We start from the raw sequence: 21,036 nt of genomic DNA, 5'->3' as shown, positions 1-21,036 counted from the left end.
TGGGGTTATGGAGAAAAAAATGGATCAGCCATGATTGAATGACAGAGCAGACTCGATGGGCCAGATGGCCTAATTCTGCTCCTATGCCTTATGGTCTTATGATGAAGGAAGCCCTGAACACCACCAGAGATGGAGGATCTTCATTGCTGCCCTAAACGTCAGCAGCATAATGGGCAGTAACATACATATAGCATGCCCATATGGGGTTTCATCCACTTTATCCCACAATTATGCTGATTATTTTAGTTGAATAATAACACTAATTTACTCACCAATTCCACTATGCAGTTTTCCAATGTGTTGCAAATTCAACCCACTGATCATGAATGGCAGTCCATTCTTTGGATATTTTCCCATAGCAAAGCTATATGCCTATAAGGGACAAAAGAAATGTATAGAATTAAGGAAAAGTTTAAAAAAAAACGCTATTAGTTCAGACATTATCAAGACAGAGAAATACCTATCAAACATCTCAAATCAATACCCTTCCAAGAATCAGGCTTTATCATCATTGTCGTGTAGGACATGAAATTTGAATTTTTTTGCAGCAGTACAGTGCAAAGACATAAAATTGCTACAAATTACAAAATAAGTAAATAGTGGATAAAAATGGAATAATGAAGTAGTGCTTCTGGATTCATGGACTGTTTAAAAATCTGATGGCAGAGGGGAAGAAGCCTTGACTGAATCACTGAGTATGCGCCTTCAGGCTCCTGCACCTCCTCCTCGATGGCAATCACAAGAATACAGCAGTGAACGTCCTTAACGGTTGATCAAAGTTCAAACTAAATTTATTATCAAAATACATATATTTAACATATACCTCCTTGAGATGAATGATCTCACAGGCATTTACAGGAAAAAAGAAACAATAGAATTTTATGAAAAACTTTCATAAACAGATGAAGACTGAAAAATTACCAATATGCAATAGAAAGCAAACTGTGCAATAAAAATAATACAGAGATGAGTTAAAGAGAATCCTTGGAAGCGAGTCAGAAAATTGTAGAATCAGTTCAGACTAGTGGTAAATGAAGATATCCACACCAAATCAGGAGCCCAAAGGTTGTAGGTAATACTGTTCCTGAACATGATGGTGGGCGACCTAACACTTGTGTGCCTCTTGTGTGATGGTAGTAGTGAGAATAAGGCATGGCCTGGATGGTATGGGTCTTTGATGATGGATGCAGTTTTTTTGTGACAGCGCTCCATGTAATCTATAATTGGAAGGACTCTGCTTGTGATGGACTGGGCCACCACTTTATGTAGCCTTTTCCACTCCTGAATATACATCATCTGATGGATGTTGTTTTCTTGAGGCACTGCCTCTTGAAGATGTCCTTGGCAGGCAATTAACAGATGAAACCAAAGGTTATAGTTCTGGTTATTCAACTGTTCTGGGAATGGGTGGAATGGGGAGAACAAAGATAGGATGTGGGTCTGAGTACAAGAGTAATATATGATTAAAGCAATCTTAGATAAAATTTAACATACTTAAGAAAGTTAATATTGTATAAAGTTAATATAAAGTTAAAATTTAATATACTTAGGACTTGAGAAACTGAGTTACAGAGAAAGGTTGAATATGTTAGGACTTTATTCCCCGGAGCGTTAATAGAATGAGGGGAAACTTGATAGAGGTATATAAAAATATGATGGGTATAGATAGAGTGAATTCAAGCATGCTTTTTCCACTGAGGCTAGGGGAGAAAAAAATCAGAGGACATGGGTTAAGGGTGAAGGGGGAAAAGTTTAAAGGGAACATTGGGGGGGGCTTCCTGACACAGAGAGTGGTGGGAGTGTGGAATGAGCTGCCAGATGAAGTTGTAAATGCAGACTCACTTTTAACATTTAAGAAAAACTTGGACAGGTACATGGATGAGATGTGTATGGAGGGATATGGGGCAGGTGCAGGTCAGTGGGACTCGGCAGAAAAATGGTTCGGCACAGGCAAGAAGGGCCAAAAGGCCCGTTTCTGTGCTGTAATGTTCTATGGTTCTATATAACCAAGCAATATTATACAAAAGCTGTCCAAACCATATTTGATATGTTATTTAAGTCATTTTAGGTGCAGCAATTTCCTACAGGGATTAACATGTCATATTCACAACCGTGGGCAACACAAAGCTAGTTTTACAAGGTTCTCCGCTGGGTAGTCATTTCTATCTTATTAGTCCTCTTTAGAAATATGGTTTAGCGTTTGCCAATGTAAAATCTTGCTTGGTTTCATTCCTAAAAGTTGTAGTTATGATTATCTTAAAAAAAAACAGGAGTTGGCCAGTCACCCCTTTGTGCCTGCTTCTAGCATAGCTGACTTTTTATCTCAAAATCTGTAACATCCTCATATCCATATATTATTCTGTAGGCTTCAATGAGATCACCTTGCATTCCTCCAGAAGAGGCTACGTCCGTCTAGTTAATCCCTTCTCAAAGGACAAACTCATTATCCCAGGACTGAATTTCCAATCAATCTTCACAGCACTTGCACCAACACAAGCACGCCAGCGGCTCAACATTTGTATGAATCTAAGGAGATTTGGTATGTCACCAAATTTCTATAAATGTATAGTAGAGAGCATTGGGACTGGTTGCATCACAGGTTCAAAGTCCATAATAAATTTATTATCAAATTTCATACATATTACCATATACCACCTTGAGATTCATTTTCTTACAGGCATTCATAAGAAAAAAAGAAATACAATAAAAATTACAAAAACTATACATTAACAAAGACTGGCAACCAATGTGCAAAAAAAGACAAACTGTAAAAAATACTGAAACCATGAGTTGTAGAGTCATTGAAAGTGTGTCTGTAGGCCATAGTATCACTTCAGAGTAGCGGTGATCAAAATTATCGATGCCAGTTCAGGAGCCAGATAACAGGTCCTGAAACTGGTGGTGAAGGACCTAAGGATCTGCACCTTCTGCCCAATTATAGTAGTGACAAGAGGGCATGGTCGAGATGGGGGCAAGCTTTGATGATGGATGCTGCTTTTTTTAAAAAATGGTGGGGATGCCTGTGATGGACTAGATTGGGTCCACCCTTTTCTGTTCCTGAGCCTTGGTACGGAGCTTGGTATAGAGGCTTCAATGTTTGGGAATACAAGAGCTATAGATTGTAAAATCTGGCAACTCCATCACAGGTACAATCCTCCCCACCATTGCAGTGCCTCAAGAAGGCAGCATCACATCACTAAGGACCCTCACATTCCAGGCCACACCCTCTTCTCATTACTACCATCAGGGAGGAAGTACAGGAGCTAGAAGACCCACACAAACAATGATTCAAAACCGGCTTCTTCCCCTTTCTGAATGGACAATTTATATGATTACATTGATGTGTTGGGTGCAGGATAGATCTTTTTGAAATGTTGACACCCAGGAACTTGCTGAAGCAGAAAGAATTTTTAAATGGAGACCTTAGCAAGTTATTTTCGTGTACTTGGCAGATTGCAGATATGGTAGTGTTAGAAGAGGTACATTTTGAGACCTGTGACAGAAGCACTAATCAAGTAAATTCCTTGGAATTCCATGCATTGTACTGAAGAATTAATTGGTCAAAAGAGCTAATTGGTGCCATTAATTATGGTGAGCATTCCTCTGTGGCTCATTCACAAGTAGTTGACACCTGGCTGGAGAAATACTCTGGAAATGGTAAACCTTGAATCCAGGTGTTTCTTGATATAATTTCTTTGAATATACCCTTTCCCATCTTCTTCCTCATTTAGCAGGACATGCTTATTAGAGGATAAAGCATATTATTCAGTAACGGGGGTAAAATAAATGGGATTGAAATGAACTGCAAAGTAATAACAGCAATAGCTCCAAATTATGTCATAACTCTCAGATTTACAAATATTATCTGAACTTGAAAATGTATCAGGCTGTGGTCAGAAAAGCCCATTTTAGAGCTCTTTCCTAACTGAAGGTGATTTTAATTTCATTTTCAGTGTAACGTTATTTATTATTTGTAGGCATCGTGAACTGAAATCCTGTTTTAGTGCTTAATACAAATTGCAGTGATGTCAAGTTGTATTTCATTGAATGTTACAAAGGAATCAACTACCTTGCAAAGAATATAAACCTTTAAACAGGCCAAATTTCATACGATTCTTCAATTTGATAAGGTTCAACTTTGACAGCAGTTGCACAGATACATCAAGGGTGTAATTTTCATGCTTTTAACTGAAATGAGTGCATTTAATTTTTTTAAGAGGCAAAACTGTTGCAGTCATCTGATCACTTCAGGGCTAAAGTTCTGGCAAAGAATCATGGTCATAAGCAGTCAGATATGCATCTTGTCATTTTGCTTAATGGTCAGAGAACATGTTAGCTCCAGGCAACTCTGTGAATATGACTACTAGTACTCCAGTATAAATGTCAGCAACATGTCCTACTGCATTCTGAGCAGCAGGTAGCCACAGGGTTTGAGAATATAAATCAAGATGGGTGGGGGGGGGGGGGAGGAGAGAGGGGTTGGAGGTGCATCAACATCTAGTTCTTTATTGTTATAGGATTCAGAGAAAATTATGATGATTTTTAAAACATTCTAAATTCTTAATACTATACCTCAGCTTTTGTTTGATCTTACAGTTGTAGCATTCAGTAATTGATGCCTGTTAATACAGAGGGGACTGTAACTGATGGAGATATTTCTTTATGGGAAAGATTTTCTTAGACACCAATTGATTCCTGAAGTATTTAAATCAGTGCAGATTAGCTTTGTTTAATGGAGATAGCCTGATAAATGAGATGATTCTGTTTCCACCAGTGTATTCTGATTAACCACCTTCAAATGAATCAATCACATCATGGTCGTATAAAGCACATGTTTCAGAATTGCCATGCACACTTTATTGTGATGTGGGAAAGATAACCTTTGGAAATGTACAAAGAAAACCTGCATTGTTAGGAATTCTTTTCAGTTGTTGCTGCAACTAATGCACTACAGTAAGATAAATAGGCACTTTTGTTATTTACTTATACGTGTCATTAACCAAAATAATGGCTTGGATTTGGCAGTAGTAATGACAGCTGTCGTTACTTCAGGAAACCGCCTGCAACTTCAGAATCCCATGCATGCATTGCTTAACACACAAATCCTGAGGAAGCTGATTGTGATTCAATTCTTCTCCATAGACTAGACGTTTTCAGCTTTCTCGCAAGTAAATAAGTTGAAATAAATTTAAGCTAGTTAAGAACTAGATCTGCTGAAAAGGAACGTTAAATCTTGTGTTTTGATCCATGAAAAGCATTGTCAGGTGAACTAACAGGCTCTAACAGCCTCATCTTGTATACACATTCTAATACCCTCATACAAAAATTTTGTTTTCAAAAAACTCATTTTCTTATATTTTAATGATATTCCAACTCTGCAATCATATATATTTCTAATTTAGCATTCTGCAGAAAGTAAAAAGTTAACTAAAATAACTGAAAACAATAAAATGTTCCATTTGCTTTCTGGGTTGCTACTTATTCATGAATTTGATTATCTACTGAACCAACTCAAAGCCATCACTGCTGCTGGATGCTTTGGACCCTCCTAAATTGATACCTGATAGTAATAAGCATCAGAAAAGGATTGTTATTATCACAGCAATCATAATAAACACATGGATCAATTCCCACTTAAATGCAAATACTGTACAAAAATAGATATTTTTCAAATAAAAGCATCTTATGAGGAGCTCATTTCAGTTTTATTAATGTCCAATAATTGCTCTTCAGCTCTGATAAAAGAAGCCTCAAAGTGTAGTAAAGTAATAATGTAAGTGATTGATAGGGTTGGAATTTCTCAAGTTTACAAATTATGATCTAAAAATCACACCCAAAGACCTATTGGATAATATTTTCCTTATTTATTTTTAAAATCAATAGAACTATATATTCACTACACACTTTGCCATATCAACAATGCATTTAGCTTTAAGAATTCAGATTTCAAGAGGCAGATATTGTGCATTGATTACAATGTAACCATAATTATTTGTTAATATATAATAGATATAATTGGAGTAATTTGGGTAAAAGAAAACACTATATTAAAAACACTGGTTGCAATAGATGACTTTAAATGTTCAGATATTACTCTCAGCACCAACTTATATGCAGGAAATGAAGGCCAGTGTATTTGTTTAACTGAAAAAATACCTCTGAACTGAACAATTAGTTTTGTTTTCTTAAAAATTAATTCATTAATAAAGCCACACCAAAATACACCCGTCAAGCTCTAGTTAAAGGTTCTGGTAATCTCCTGCCAAAAATTTAACGAAATTAATGAAATGAAACAAGAAAAATTATCATGTATTCCATTAATGGGCTGAGTAATAGGATTGTGATTTTTTTTTTGATCCACTGCCTAAAAAAAGCTTGAACAATAATCGGTGGCAGGGCTTCATTGCCAGCAAGACCAGAGCACAAAGTTACTAGTACAGAAAGGGCATTCCAAAATTCTGGCAGGAAGTCAGCCAGTCCTAAAGGCAAACATTCTGATTCCGTGATTGAAGTAAATGATCCCATAATCTCTTTACAACTGAGTTGAATGGAGGGAGTAAGGTTGGGGGGTGGAGGGTTTCTGGTGGTCATTGAAAGGGTATGGTGGGGCAGATGACAAAATGGCAGGGCAGAATGAATGTGCTGCTCAATAACATGGAGTTTACTAATAATATATCCTGCATATTTGAAATGTACACTGCGCCAAGCATCAGTGCCTGTGACCTAAACAGCCAACACCCCTTATACTTGTTGCACAAACTGAAGTTATGAGAGCAATGCTGACTATCCACTCAGCTCCTCAGAAGTTGTGGTTTGATATCAAGTTATTAATGAGTAAGACGGTTTTGAAAGATAACTCAATTCTCCTATTGCTCTACTTTCCAGAATCAATGGAGCAGAAGCCATATTAATATTAGCCCACATAATCAATTGTCAAACACAGAACATTGTGCACAGTTATTAATGTTCTTTAATCTCAAACCAATAAAATCACCTGAAAAATCTGGTAAATAAAAAAATGACCTAAGTTCTATAAGGGCAAAAGTATCTATGCTGTGACCATTTATATTTACATGTGTTAATTAAATCCAATTAAAAATCATTAAACCTTCGCAATGTAACAATTAAACCCTTTATGGCTTCATAACGTTCAAGCCTACAGTTTATTGGGTAAAGTCTATTTTCAAATTAAAGTAATTTGCATGCAAATTAATTGCAATATGTTATTATCATGAGAAAACAGAATGCTTTGACTGACAAAGATACAAAACTGGTCTCAATAGTTATTAGCGGGGGGAGGCATATATATTTCTGAAAAGTTTTCTGAAATTACAATATCAAAATTTGAAACAGAATTCAAAGAAGATGCTGGGCAAAAGGATGTGTAGCTTGTGTAATGGAAAGACAGACAACATCTTAATTAGGCAGGTGTATTAGCAAGAACACACCAAATCTCCTATGAATGAGATTTTTCATTATCCATCTACATAGTTTGAGAGTTGCACTAGCCATCACAATTCACAATCTGCTATTATGTAGTCAAAATAAATCAGTATTTTTGTTTTAAGTTAACAGCGGAGTATAATTCCAACACTGATGTTGGAATCAGAGATTTTTCAGTCATCCAACAACATCCACTTAAGACAAAAACTAAAAATATCCTGCAAGTAATCTGTAATAATTCATTTGCTTTTCACAGAACAAAACCATCCGAATATATTGTTCATTTGAAAAGAAAATGCTTCCACAAGTCATAGAGCCAGTAATTATTTTTATCCATCTGGCTAAAGTCACAGAGAGCTGAACCATGTCAAAAGACAAATAGACATATTGTACATTACAAGAATACAGTACTCAAAATCTGTGGAGTAAATTAGACTACAAAAAATTACTTTCGATCAGCTATAATGTAATTTGCATATGCCATTGAGAGCCCAGCACTTTCAAAGTGCTTAACAATTTCTGATAATTCTTACATAATGACTACAATTAAAGTTGGAAAAGTCTCCCCATAAACGCACCTACTCATGGTTTTTGATGTGCCTCAAGTGGTCAGAAGAGAACAACGTACAAGATTGTTCAAAACTTATTAAAAAGATCTGACAATAAATAGGTTGGACATGAAGGATAAACGACAGGGTTACAGTTTAATGAAAATAAACTGAGTGATGTCAGATGCTTAATAGGAAAAACGAGCTCTGCTGGAACTGTTTCACAGGCTGATTTTATTTCCAGTTATATTCTCTTTAGCCTCTTTTCACAATTTGTTTTGGTAGTGTTGGTTGGACCTATTCTTCAGAAGCTCAGGATGTGCAATGTGTTTTTACTGTAAAATTTGGTACTTCTATAAATCATTGTCCTCTATGTAGTATTGGAAGCACACAAGTGAATTTGTACACAGAAAGGTACTACAAACTGAACTCACAACGTATTCAATTAATATATTTTAATGATGTTGGTTAAGTTCAAAACTGTTGGCTAGAACATTGGAAGAAGTTCTATGTGACTTCAGTGACTTCTTGAGGTGATTAAAAAGAAGCACCAGTTTTAGTGCATCAGATTAAACTCAGGGGGTTTATTTCTGGGGATCAGCAATGACCCAATTGTTCAGTATCTACTGACTCAGATTACACCTGCTGTAGAGCCAGCCAGTGGTTGTGCAAAATCGTTCTGTTTATGTGCCGCCTAACCCTGATCCAGATAGAGATCTGATCTTTTCATACAGAGCTGGAAGGAATAGCAATATGTCATAAGGGAGCATCATAATGTTCCCAACAAACAGGGGGATGCTGTTCATAAGCAGATAACTCTCCTTTAGAGTGGAGATTTGGTATAAAAGAACTCACGCCTGTACTGCAGGCGCTGTGACATACCAAACACTCCCTAACTACAAACTCATTCAATCTCTATTTAGTCTGTCTTCTGAGAAGAATATTACTCAGATCACATAGAAAAATGACTCCAAGAACTCTGAAGACTGCAGTGAATAGATATCTTTAATTCAGAGTGAAAGCTGGCTCCATTCCAGGTCTGGAGGTTGAAATAATATGGCCAGTCTGGGTGCCAACACTGTTGCATTCCTATTCCCCTGAGATGTCGTCTGGTATGCAGCATCAGGAAACTGATGTCCTCCCTTATGAAGAAACCAAGCCATTTCTTACCATATTCCCTTTAGAGGTGACATGCCCATACATAACCCAGATACCCCTTCCAGGTAGCTCCTTTTGCAGTCATGAAACTGGCACATGTAGGATGAGAACTTTTCCTAGGTCAAAGGCATAGGGTGCACCTTTCTAGATGCTACAAAAGGAGACACTGTGATAGAACAGGCAATGGAAACAGGCTCAATAAACTACTTAGAAAGGCTAGCTCTGTTATAGGAATTGAACTGAACAGGAGATAGTGAGAACAAAGGACCTTCCGGAAAATCCTGGCAATTCTGGACAATGTTTTTCACCCTCTGCATGCCACCTTGGCTGAACAGAGGAGCACTTCCAGTAAAAGACTAAGACAACTGTGCTGCTCCAAAGAGCACTACATGAGGTCATTCTTATCTTTGGCCATCAGGCTATATAATGAGTCAACCTATAGCCAGGGAAGTGATCTTGTAATCTTTGACTTGAAAATCTTGCACATCTTATTTTTAAGGTAACTTAATTTTTTCTTACTTCTTTTCTAATATTTGTAAATCTGTGTGCTTGTAATGCTACTGTGACACTATAAGTTCCTCTGGGATCAATAAAGTCACTACCTATCTATAATGATAGGACTGCATGTTCCACCTACAAAGTAATGAAGTAGGAAAGGCTGTTAAATTTCAGACCCAAATGTAATGATTTTCAATTCTGTTATTATTTGATATTTTGTTGTTATAAAAAAATCTGAGCACATAATTACTTATGAAATACATCCTCATTTAAGTCAAATCATATGCTTTATTGTGCTGAGGTAGGTGACACAGGTTTAGCTATTGTTTGCCACAAACCCATCCGTGGCTCACCTTGAAAGGTTGCTGAAAAAAGGATGATACTTGAGCATCCATTGAATGAGTCAGCATCAAAGTACTGGAGAAAGCATCTGCTGTTAGCTTTAGCACAAAAGCTAGTCTTGAAAGTTGATCAAGCAACTCAGCAAGTTTTTAAACTGCTTAGTTGTGTCTTCTGATGTCAACAGTGTCCATTAAATTATGATAAAGGCAAGAAAGTAGCATGATGCGCTCCTAAATGAGTTGAGAAAGCTTCAGGTTTAGACTCCAGTTTTCATCGATAAGGAAGAAAATGAACATGGAGTGAACAATGTCAATAAGCATGCAAATATGAATTTTACATACATGGAAGTGCTCTGTCCAATATTGTTATGAGCGCAATTTGATCAGGAAATGACTGCTACCATGATGCACTGGTTTAAACCAATTTTGCATGAAGTGAGCATAAATATGGGTGACAATTGATCCAAATTTTAGGCAAATATTGCCCATCACAAAGTAGCCTTAAGATTAAGGGTGCAATTCTTGATATGATTTCTTGGGTCAGAAACTGTTCACTAAAATCAACAGTCTCACAGAACATCTTCTTCAGGTCAATCAATCAACTTTCTCTTAACGTGTCCAGATCTGTTGTGTGGTTCACTTTAACATGCACAGCAATCTGTTACAAAAGCATCTAAGTTACACGTAAACTGCAATTATGCAGGAAATATTTCAGGGGATCGTTGGCCTGTTGCAAAAGTCATGGTTTAAATGTTTGATTTTTAAGAATTCTCTGTGAAAATAATTCCAGCATTTGGGTACCAACTAAGCATAAGACTGTGCACTTAGTGTTAAAGAATTTAAGCAGAATTTTTAAAGAGCATCCAGAAAAAAAAATCTCCCCCAAATCTCTGGCAATCCACAGTTAACCTCTTATTACTGTACTAACTAATCTTTAAACACTGGTGACCAATAATTACAATGCGCTGTGATGAGAAGATCATGAGAATTAGCTTATATTAAGTAATTCTACAATTATGTGGAAATAAGCATAACATAAGAGGAACAATTCATACTTTTATCCCATCTCAACAAATCATGTTGCTCTCCTATGAAGAGATTGTCACCTTTTCTCTTTCACAGCAGTGGTTTATAAAGCTAATCTACAAGGAGCAGAGTGCAAAGGAATTGGTGGTGCTAACAAAGCAGCCGATCAGCCGTGATAATGGTTTGTAATGATAAACTACACAGGTCTAATAATGGGGGTTCAAAATGTAAACAGGCAGGGCTTATTCCACAACATATTTGGGAAATGATTTCTTGTTCTCTAAAAATCCATCTGGTGAATGGAAAAGTATGTAGCAAGGATTTACCTGGTCTCAGTTCAGAACTACTTCTGAACTGGCTGATTTCTAATACTGAAGTTAGGAAAAATTATCTAATAGGATAAATATGGGACATTGGTTCTGTTTAGTAGTTGAATATAGATTTAACTAAATAACAGATTGGATGTGCATTTACAAAACCATTACTGCAGGAATAGATGTGAAAATACTATTCCAATATTTAATTTAATACACAAATCAAACACTTTCTCATAATGAAAGATACTAGTTTATGTATTGTTGAGAATAGACCAATTTTGCAAATGTGAAACATGTGACAATAAATCCTGTTGAGCAGTAATTCAGAATGCATATTTTACACTCCACTTCCAATCCACATAAGGGAAGATACTTCTGTGAAAATACATTTCACAGATTTCAGAAATAATAGGAAAACATTGGGAAAATTTGAATATAAGAAATCTATGAAAAATAAATACTGAATTTTAAGTTTCTAAAGTTCAAAGTAATTATTTATTATTCAAGTACATATATGTTTTCTTGTGGGCATACTCAATAAATCAATAGAATAATAACCAGAACAGAATCAATGAAAAACCGCCCAACTAAGGCATTCAGCCAGAGTGCAGAAGACAACAAACTGTGCAAACACTAAAATGAGAAATAATTATAATAAATAAATAAGCAATAAATATTGAGAACATGAGGTGAAGAGTCCTTGGAAGTGAGACCATTGGCTGTGGGAACATTTCAATGATAGGGCAAGTGAAGTTAAGTGAAGTTATCCCATTTGGTTCAAGAGCCTAACTGCTCCTGAACCTGGTGGGGTGAGTCCTGAGGCTCCTGCACCTTTTTCCTTATGGAAACAACAAGAAGGAAACATGGCTGGGTAGCAAGGGCCCCTGATAATGGATGCTGCTTTCCTTCAACAACGCTTCATATAGCTGTGCTGTAAGGTTGGGAGGGCTTTACCCGTAATAGACTGGGCAGTATCTGCTACATTTTGTAAGATTTTCAATTCAAGGCCATTGGTGTTTCCATATCAGGCAGTGATGCAGCCAGTCAATATACTCTCCACTATAGAAATTTGTCAAAGTTTTAGATGTCATGCCAAATCTCCACAAACTCCTAAGAAAGTAGAAGTGCTGCCATGTTTTCTTCATAATTGCACTTACATGTTTCACCCAGGACAGGTCCTATGAAATAAAATAACAGCTAGGAATTTAATGTTGATAACCATCTCTACCTTGGATCCTCCGATGAAGGCTGACTCATGTACCTCTGGTTTTCCTCCCTGAACTACAATCAGTTCCTTGGTCTTGCTGACATTGAGAAAGATGTTGTTATTATGACGCCATTCAGCCAGGTTTTCAATGTCCCCCCTATATGCTGATTCTTCACCACCTTTGATTCGGCCTACGATAGTGGTGTCATCTGCAAACTTGAATATGGCATTGGAGCTATGCTTAGCCACGCAGTCATAAATGTAAAGCGAGTAGAGCAGGAGACCCTGTGGTGCACCTGTGCTGATGGAGTTCGTAGAGGAGATGTTGTTGTCAATTCAAACTGACTGGAGTCTGCAAGTGAGGAAATCCAGGATCCAATTGCACAAGGAGGTATTGAGGTCAAGATCTTGGAGCTTATTTATTAGTTTTGAGGCGACAATGGTATTAAGTGCTGTAGTCGATAAAGAGAATCCTGATGTATGCATCTTTGCTGTCCAGATGTTCCAAGGTTGAGTGAAGAGCCAATGAGATGGCATCTGCTGTGGACCTGTTGTTCTGATTGTTCTGCCTGTGCAGTGGGCAGCAAACTGGAACAGATCTAAGTTGCTTCTCAGGCAGGAGTTGATATGTTTCATCACTAACCTCTCAAAACACTTCATCACTGTGCAAGTATGTGCTACTGGGCAATAGTCATTGAGACAGGTCACCACGCTCTTCTTGGGTACTGGTATAATTGACTCCTGCATGAAGCTGGTGGTTACCTCAGACTGTTGAAGTGAGAGATTAAAGATCTCACTGAATACACCAGTCAGTTGATCAGCACAGGTCTTTAGTACTAGGCCAGGTACCCCATCTGGGCAGGATGCTTTTCATGGATTTACCCTCCTGAAGGCTGCTCGCACATCAGCTTCAGAGACTGAAATCATTGGGAGATGTGGGAGCTTGTGATGGTTCCTCCATGTATTGATGGTCAAGGCCAGCAGAGAAGGCGTTTAGCAATTAATTGCAATGGATGAACAGTCATATATATGTCACAAATGTTAACTTAATACATAGATCTGTAGCACGTGGCCAAGTACAGAGACCCACATCCTCTGACCCATGCAAGAAGCTTGAATTCACATGCTGTGCATTGACTGCTTATTCAGCATTTGTAACCCACAATGAAATAAAATACAGTATTACTAATGGCACTGAAAAACAAAACAATATTTCACTGAAAATTTTGATGCATGTCAGTTCTGGCATGGAGACAGATGAACAAGAATTGAAAATCACAGCTTAATCGTGCTTTGTATTTACAAAAGCAGTCTTAAAGTTAAAAAGAGGCTGAAACATATTTTAAACATGTGCTAACCACATGGTGACCTGTTCTAAAGCAGAACTAATTTATATTGGATATCTCTAGCATTTTTTTTATCAATACTATGAATACAAAATGAAAAAAGTCATACGCAATTGGCCTACAGGGATGCTTCAATCCTTCCTTTTCGCTAAGCAAAGGGAGAACCCTCCCCCATGCACACATGAATAGAGCAACCGTGCCTAGGAAATGTATGAAAATAAGATAAATGGCATCACATTCTTCACCTCGCACAATATACAGCTGTACCGTGTCAAATATGCACTGTCACCCACCATGACATAAAGGCTGTCAGCTTGGCTTAAACACCTAAATTACTGCCTCTTGACTGCAGCTGGCTCTGTCTGTGCAGTGGGCAGTAAGTGGTGGCAAGCAAAGCTGATGAAAAGTCACAGACTGAGATTGACACTGACATTCTATGATCGTTAGCAACCAACATTCAACTGTAGGATATGATAATAAAATCAGAATTGATTCAGGGTTCTCATATGCAAAGTTACCTTGAATGAGAGATATATTTTAGTTGCTTGAGTAGACGTAATCTGTTTTGAATATTACTGAACTGTCATCAGCAAGAGAGGTAAATGCAGCATAAATACAAGTTAAATCAATAATTGATGATTTAGTATCAGTTATGATTTACTCAAATAGATGTATGCTTATAAAAACAGAACACCAAAGAAAATTAAACTGAGTCTAAAAATGTTAATGCCTGATATAGTCATATATAGAATACACGGAGAGAACCGTCAGGTTATAGCTTACAGATAAGAGCTCACCTGCCGTCAGTGGTGAAGTCACAAACCAGTTAAGATCATGCATCACAAAAAGGAGGGAATGAAAATAAATTGAAACGAAATGCAACATTTTAAACAGGAACTAAACACAGATATGAATGGAATAAGGATTTCAATTATGTCACAGTAAAATGTTTAGTTCCTTTCAATTCTCCTTAGCGAAAAAAATTACGACTGAATGGGTATTATATTATCACTTAAGTTATTCAGATATTACAATGGATCACTAGTGTGCATGTATGTATTATTAAACAAATTAGCTATCTTAAAGTAACCACTATGATTTTTGACATTTTTAATATTGATTACTTGGTTGCAGTAAAAATCAAGAGACCGAGGAGGAAAAAGATCAGCTGGTTGGCAAGGACATGCAGGACAAAATGAGGAATAAGATAGCATTCAAATGAAGAATGCATAGAGAGCAAGATTGCTGAACGTAATTAGATATCTTTTTCCTGATAGATCAATAGATTATTTTACATTGATGTATAGTACCGTGACTCTCAATACTGCACCCTCCACGTACCCCACTAAACCCCGAGGAGGAGGGGTTAACTTGCATGTAAAATCCTCATTATGCAATGTACATGAAAGCTAACAGTGCCATTAAAGATTAGGTTGTTGCCTGGCATGAGGGCACATAAATACAAGTAGGACACCATAGCAGGGCACAGATCAATAGAGGGGTATAATGGGTGGGAAGTGATAAATAGAAACAAATCAGCAGTTGGAGGGTGAAGAATAAGCAGCCACTGAGCAAAATTAAAGTTGAAATATTTAAAACATAAGGCAGAATAAAGTTCGCAAAGAGCTCTAAGGCAATGCAATTCACAAACAGGATTAAAATTACAGACTTAAGTTTCATTTTCACAGACACTGGGAACAAGGGCTCAGGGGATCCAAAAGCGTGCAAGGAAATCAGTGTGCCATAGTTGATCTTTTTTTAGTTAGTCACTGCAAAATTAAATGATTTCTTGATTCCTTCTCTCTCCTACATGTAGGAAAACAGGAAGAACCAGAAGGAAGAGGTAAAAGACTGAAGGTAACTCTCCATCTTCTAACAGTTGCAGAGGAGAAGTTGCCAAGAGTGTAGTCTTAGTAGCGAGAAAGCCTACTTCTCTGACTTTTGATGACTTTAAGATTTTTTTTTCATTTTTGCAGAATATGGACATTGCTTGCAGGGCACTTTTGAACTGTTCATCCCTTAATGCCTTTGAGAAGGCAGTGATGAAACAACTTTTTGAACTTCTGCTAAATTTCTGATACAACAATATTGCTGAGGAAGGATTTACAGGGTTCAACTACAACGATATTTATGATGATATTTTTTCGTGTTAGGGTAATGCTTAATTTGAAATGCAACCTGAATGTGATGGTAATGTAATGCCATTGAACGTCTAGGAATAGGGACAGGACCCCCTCTTGGTAGAGTTGGTCATTATTCAGAACTAGTATTCTCCAGAAGTTACTTGATAATTATTAGCCTGGACCTGAATGTTGTCAGGCTTCAGGCTTGCAGGGAAGGGCTATTTCATTTTCTGAAGCGTTGCAAATAGAATTGACTTACTAGTAGAATATGATTCTCCTACTAAATTGCATACAATTGGAACCTGTGATTTCCATTTTGATGATGAGTTTTGGGGTCGACTGAGCAATCTGATGCTTTGCTGTCTCTGAGGGAGTTTGGTGAGGTCTGGCATGCAGTATATGGCCTCAAGCCTGGAAGCCTGGAGCTAGGAGCGAGCCCATGATGGAATCCATTGATTTTCTCCAATTGGTGCGTCGAGCAAGGTTGAAGATAATAAATATGACAGTGGTGATTGGCACAGTCTGTGTTTAACCATTCTTTTCTTTCCTTCTCACTGGTTGCTATCAGAGGAAAGTACAGGATCTTGGGATCTGTGGTGGCAGGATTGGTTGGCAAGGCTGTGGACTAATTTTGGGGATTTTGAAGTTCATGTTGAACTTGTTCCTGGATTCTGGTTACTATTCGTTTTTGCTGTAATTGAGCAGTTTGATTGAGACCATCGATGTAGACTGGGGCGCTTCAGCAAAGAATGGCCTTGCGGCCTGCACTAGCTAGCATAGCAGCGCTTAACTAAACTAAACTGAATACTACAGGACTCCTAGTTTAATGTTCGATATTCTACGTATTGTTCACTTGCTTTTTGTCATTTGCGCAATTTGTTCCTTTTTATGTGCATTAGGTGTTTGATGTCTTCTTGAATGGGTTCAATGGCATTTCTTTGTTCTGTGGCTGGCTGCAGGAGGACGAATCTCAGAGTTATATTTTGTATTCATACTTTGATAATAAATGGACTTTGATTTGATTTGACTGAAGGAAATTCACTGAGGAAGCTGTAGAATACATTACTTGGGATTTAAGAATGTGATACAAGGAACGCTTGCTGTCTCAGGATATAAGTGATTGCACTTCAACCATAAGACCATAAGTTATAGAAACAGAATTATGCCATTTGGCCCATCTAGTCTGTTCTGCCATTTCATCATGGCTGATCCAATTTTCCTCTCAGCCCCAATCTCCTGCCTTCTCCCTGTATCTCTTCAAGCCCTGACCAATCAAGAATCTATCAACTTCTGCCTTAAATATACTTACAGGCTTGGTCTCCACAGCTGTCTGTGGCAATGGATTCCACAGATTCACCACTCTGCTTTAATTTTACTGTCAAAGTTGATCAAAAAATGCTCTGAATTAAAGTGCAATCATTTCACCTTGCCTCTGAAGTTCAGCTGTTATGGTCATTCAGTGGTACAACTTGAAGAGCCTTTGCCACACAGCCCCAGAGACCTGGTTCAATCCTGACTATTCTATTTGTGACCTCTTGGTGCTCCAGATGCCTCCTGTATCTCAAAGACATACAGCTTAGTAAGTTAATTGTTCACTGTAAATTGCCCCTGGTTTATAGGTGAATGATGGAATCAGTGGAGAGATGATGAAAATATCGGGAGAAACAAAAAATAAAACCAATTAACACAGAATTAATGTAAAGTGGGTGGTTAAATTAATGGCATATATCTGTTGGGCCAAAGGAACCGTTATTCTGCTGTATCTCGTTATGACTACTGAATATATTTGGACTAGGATGAATTGAGGTGTGGAAAAAGTGGCCACGGCAAAATACAAAGTCAGCATCAATGAATAATTGTTAAGTAAGTGTTACTTGACATTGTTGATAATACTATTTTGGTGTCAGTATGTGTGGGCATATTTTTCAGTCTTTTCAAGTTTCCTGACTGCATTGCTTTCCCTGGTTAATTCCAGGAAATTTCAAAAATGCATGGACCATAATTAATTTTAAAAAGCCATATTAATATGCTCAATTAATAAATCCAAATGGACCAAATTAGTATGCAAATGGATTTGCTCTTATACTGCTTAATATGCTGGAGTTAACTGTGGAAGTCATCTTCCCCAATTTAAACCCCAACCTGCTTTGAAAAAACTACATCCAAAACTATCCAATTCAAATAAAAGTTTGCATGAGTAAAACAGTGGAAAAATTAATGTGAGAAATAGATGCAATTGTACACAGTTTGTGTCAAATATCTTATTGAGCATTGAATTAACTTTGTACTTTGCAAATAGTTAATGAAAATGTTTCATCAGACTTCGTATGACATTTTGCTATTAACGTGCATTGGACCTGATCCACACATTGCACCCTAAGTAACATTAAGGTAGATTTATCCACGAAACAAATTGCATTTGTCTGTCTTCATGGAATTGATCAAAACAAACTAAATCGTAAAGCATGTGTGGTCAGAATTGGTTAACTATCAGACATCAATATTATAGAGTTGTTGAATTTAACTCTTGACTTCTCAAAGCTGAGAAGAGACTGACAAATCTAAATAGAATTTTAACTGGCAGTGAGCTTTGGATGTTAGGATGCCTGTCCTCCATCATCAATTCAAACCATCTAGACTAGAATCTAATTGAACACTTAAGGCATGAGAAGCCATTGAAGGATCTTGATTTGACTTTAGATAATGAATACAACAAGATGGAATACAAACTCTCTATCCAATCCTTTATTTATGCAGCCTTAGGAGAAAAAAAAAACTATGGAAGAAGTCACTGATTTGCATCAAAATACCAGATATATAATCAAACGTAGAGAGCAAGATGACTGAATTCTTCATTTACACAACAGCAATAAAGCTGTATTTTAATGAAATAAAAATACTAAAATTTTTACTATTTTTATCTATCAGAGTAATCAATGTGGCTGCTGACATGCAACTTCCAAGAATTATTATAAAAATAGTCCATAACTTGTATTTCGATAGGGTTTTTTTATCTGCAGAGACTGCTTATTCATTCTTCAAAGCTCTTAACAAAAATCACTCAATTCTCAAGGTCAAATACATACTCATGCATATTCAAACATTTTAAGGAATTGATTTTTAAAATAAAATATTTCCCTTAGTTTTGGAGGAAGTGCCAGGAATATTGATCTGTTTGAGGTGAGGCCACTTATATTTAACTGAGAAACTGTGGTGCACTAACGCTGAAGGTTTGCAAATGAATGTGGACATATTGCAGACACACACAAATGCGTTTGACAATCAAATACCTTCAGCACAATTGTCTGGACCCATTAAAAAAGCCATGCAATCACAAAGCTTGAAAGAGACTGGGTGCATTTAACATAGTGTTAACCCTTTCCCACTTCCACTCCAAATGGCTCAAAGCAGTAATCACAAATCTCCACAAGATAATGGCATGTATTTTATAGGAGCCATATAGTTTCAACGTCATTATATTGCTTTCTCTGGCTACTCTGTCTAGAATTATCCGAGAGAGCTCACTTTATTATAATTGCCATTAAGTCTTAAGAAAGGGGTTTCATCAAATTTTAAACAAGGGTTAATAATGTAAAATGTGGATACCGGAAACTCGAACATGACAAAAATGATGGACTTAGCAGTTCAATCAAAATCTGTGAGAGGAAACGAGAGTTACATTAATAGGGGATTTTACTATATTTTTACAAAAATCTCAAGTAACCTGTTTGAGATATTTGGTGAAAGCTTACTTAAGTGAGAAATTTATGTCACAGTATTAGGCAACTGATCAACATCGATGCACTAGAAAGTAATGGATGTATATTTAGTGCTCATACATTTAAACTTTTCATCTTTCCTATTAGGCTTGTACGTCCTTGTAAAATATGGCTTCACAACAAAATAATAAAGGGCCAAATGTCTCTTCTTGGAGAAAAGTGGCTCTGCATCCTGTGCTGCTGGAATGGCAACTCATCAAATTAATGAAGATTACTTAATTTGGTGGGCAGGGAATAAAACATTTTAACTCCATTTCAAGGGCTATTGTACTTGGGAGGGAAGCATCAATTTCTCTAAAACAAGACTGATCTGCAGAAAAAAACTGATCTTTTTGGAAGGCAGCAAAATGATGCAACAGCATAAGAATGAAACATTTAGAAAATAGAAGATTCATAAGATGGGGCAAGGTAGAAAAAGATGTCTGCAGGGGCAGCAAGATCCTTTTAGCCTACAGAAGAAAGCTTGGTAGTGGTGTTCGAGATGGTGGTGCAAATTTTTTTGGCATTGAGGGGCACTTTTACAATAAAGCTAATAACAAAGAAGCATGGTAGCAAAGATCAAAAGCCACTGGAGTTTGCCATGTCCATTGTCTATTGGAGCAAATAAGAGCATTATCTGGACTGAGGAACAGTGTCAGGATAGGTTGAACATTCTAAATATAACTTTTCTGTGGTGGCATCAGGCTCTAAGTTTATATTATGGTGCATCATCAGCAGTACCAACCATAAATCCCCGACTTAGGATTGCATTCCAAACTGCCATGTTTGTAAAACTGCAAATTCAAACTTTGTTTTGGTGCAGCAGTCATATAGCTCCAATACAAAGTGACTAAAAGTCAAATGAAAATTAGCTGTATCAACTTAATCACTTCTGAAAAACAGGGTAAAGTCCAAAGTAGTGTAAGTATGCAAATATTGACCAAAAAGGGTTAGGACTGTTATGGTGAAAGTGTGTGGGAAGTATACTATTTATACCAGATTTATAGCTGACCTAAGGGTCCCTCCCATCAGTTTCACAATCTCTTTGACCCCCTACCATCAGATAGGAGACACTGTAGCATTAGGACATAAACTGTTAGGACAGAAAATATCTTTGTCCCCCAAGCTGTGAGACTACTTAACTTCCTGCCAACACCCAGGTCTCATTACTTAAGAAGCGTTATGCTGTTTATTTTTTAAACGTGTTGGAAATGTGCCTTATGCTAAATGTCAATCTTCTGGAATATATTGATAACTTGTTAATCTATTTG

The 21,036-nt window shown here is 37.1% G+C and overlaps 1 protein-coding gene across 4 annotated transcripts in view; it reads right to left on the bottom strand.

Annotated features, from left to right (window-relative positions):
- Positions 1 to 21,036, bottom strand: part of LOC140736905 (ERI1 exoribonuclease 3-like) — a 301,362-nt gene that overhangs the window by 148,548 nt on the left and 131,778 nt on the right. For all 4 annotated transcript variants that reach the window (XM_073062921.1, XM_073062922.1, XM_073062924.1 and 1 more), the window contains exon 7: positions 273 to 372. In XM_073062921.1, the coding sequence (XP_072919022.1) occupies positions 273 to 372 (100 nt within the window). The remainder of the gene's footprint in view (positions 1 to 272; positions 373 to 21,036) is intronic.

Source organism: Hemitrygon akajei, chromosome 12 (assembly GCF_048418815.1).
Source record: "Hemitrygon akajei chromosome 12, sHemAka1.3, whole genome shotgun sequence".
Taxonomy (NCBI): Eukaryota; Metazoa; Chordata; class Chondrichthyes; order Myliobatiformes; family Dasyatidae; genus Hemitrygon; species Hemitrygon akajei.
The sequence above is the reverse complement of the archived record's forward strand: the minus strand, read 5'-3'. Positions and strand labels throughout refer to the sequence as shown.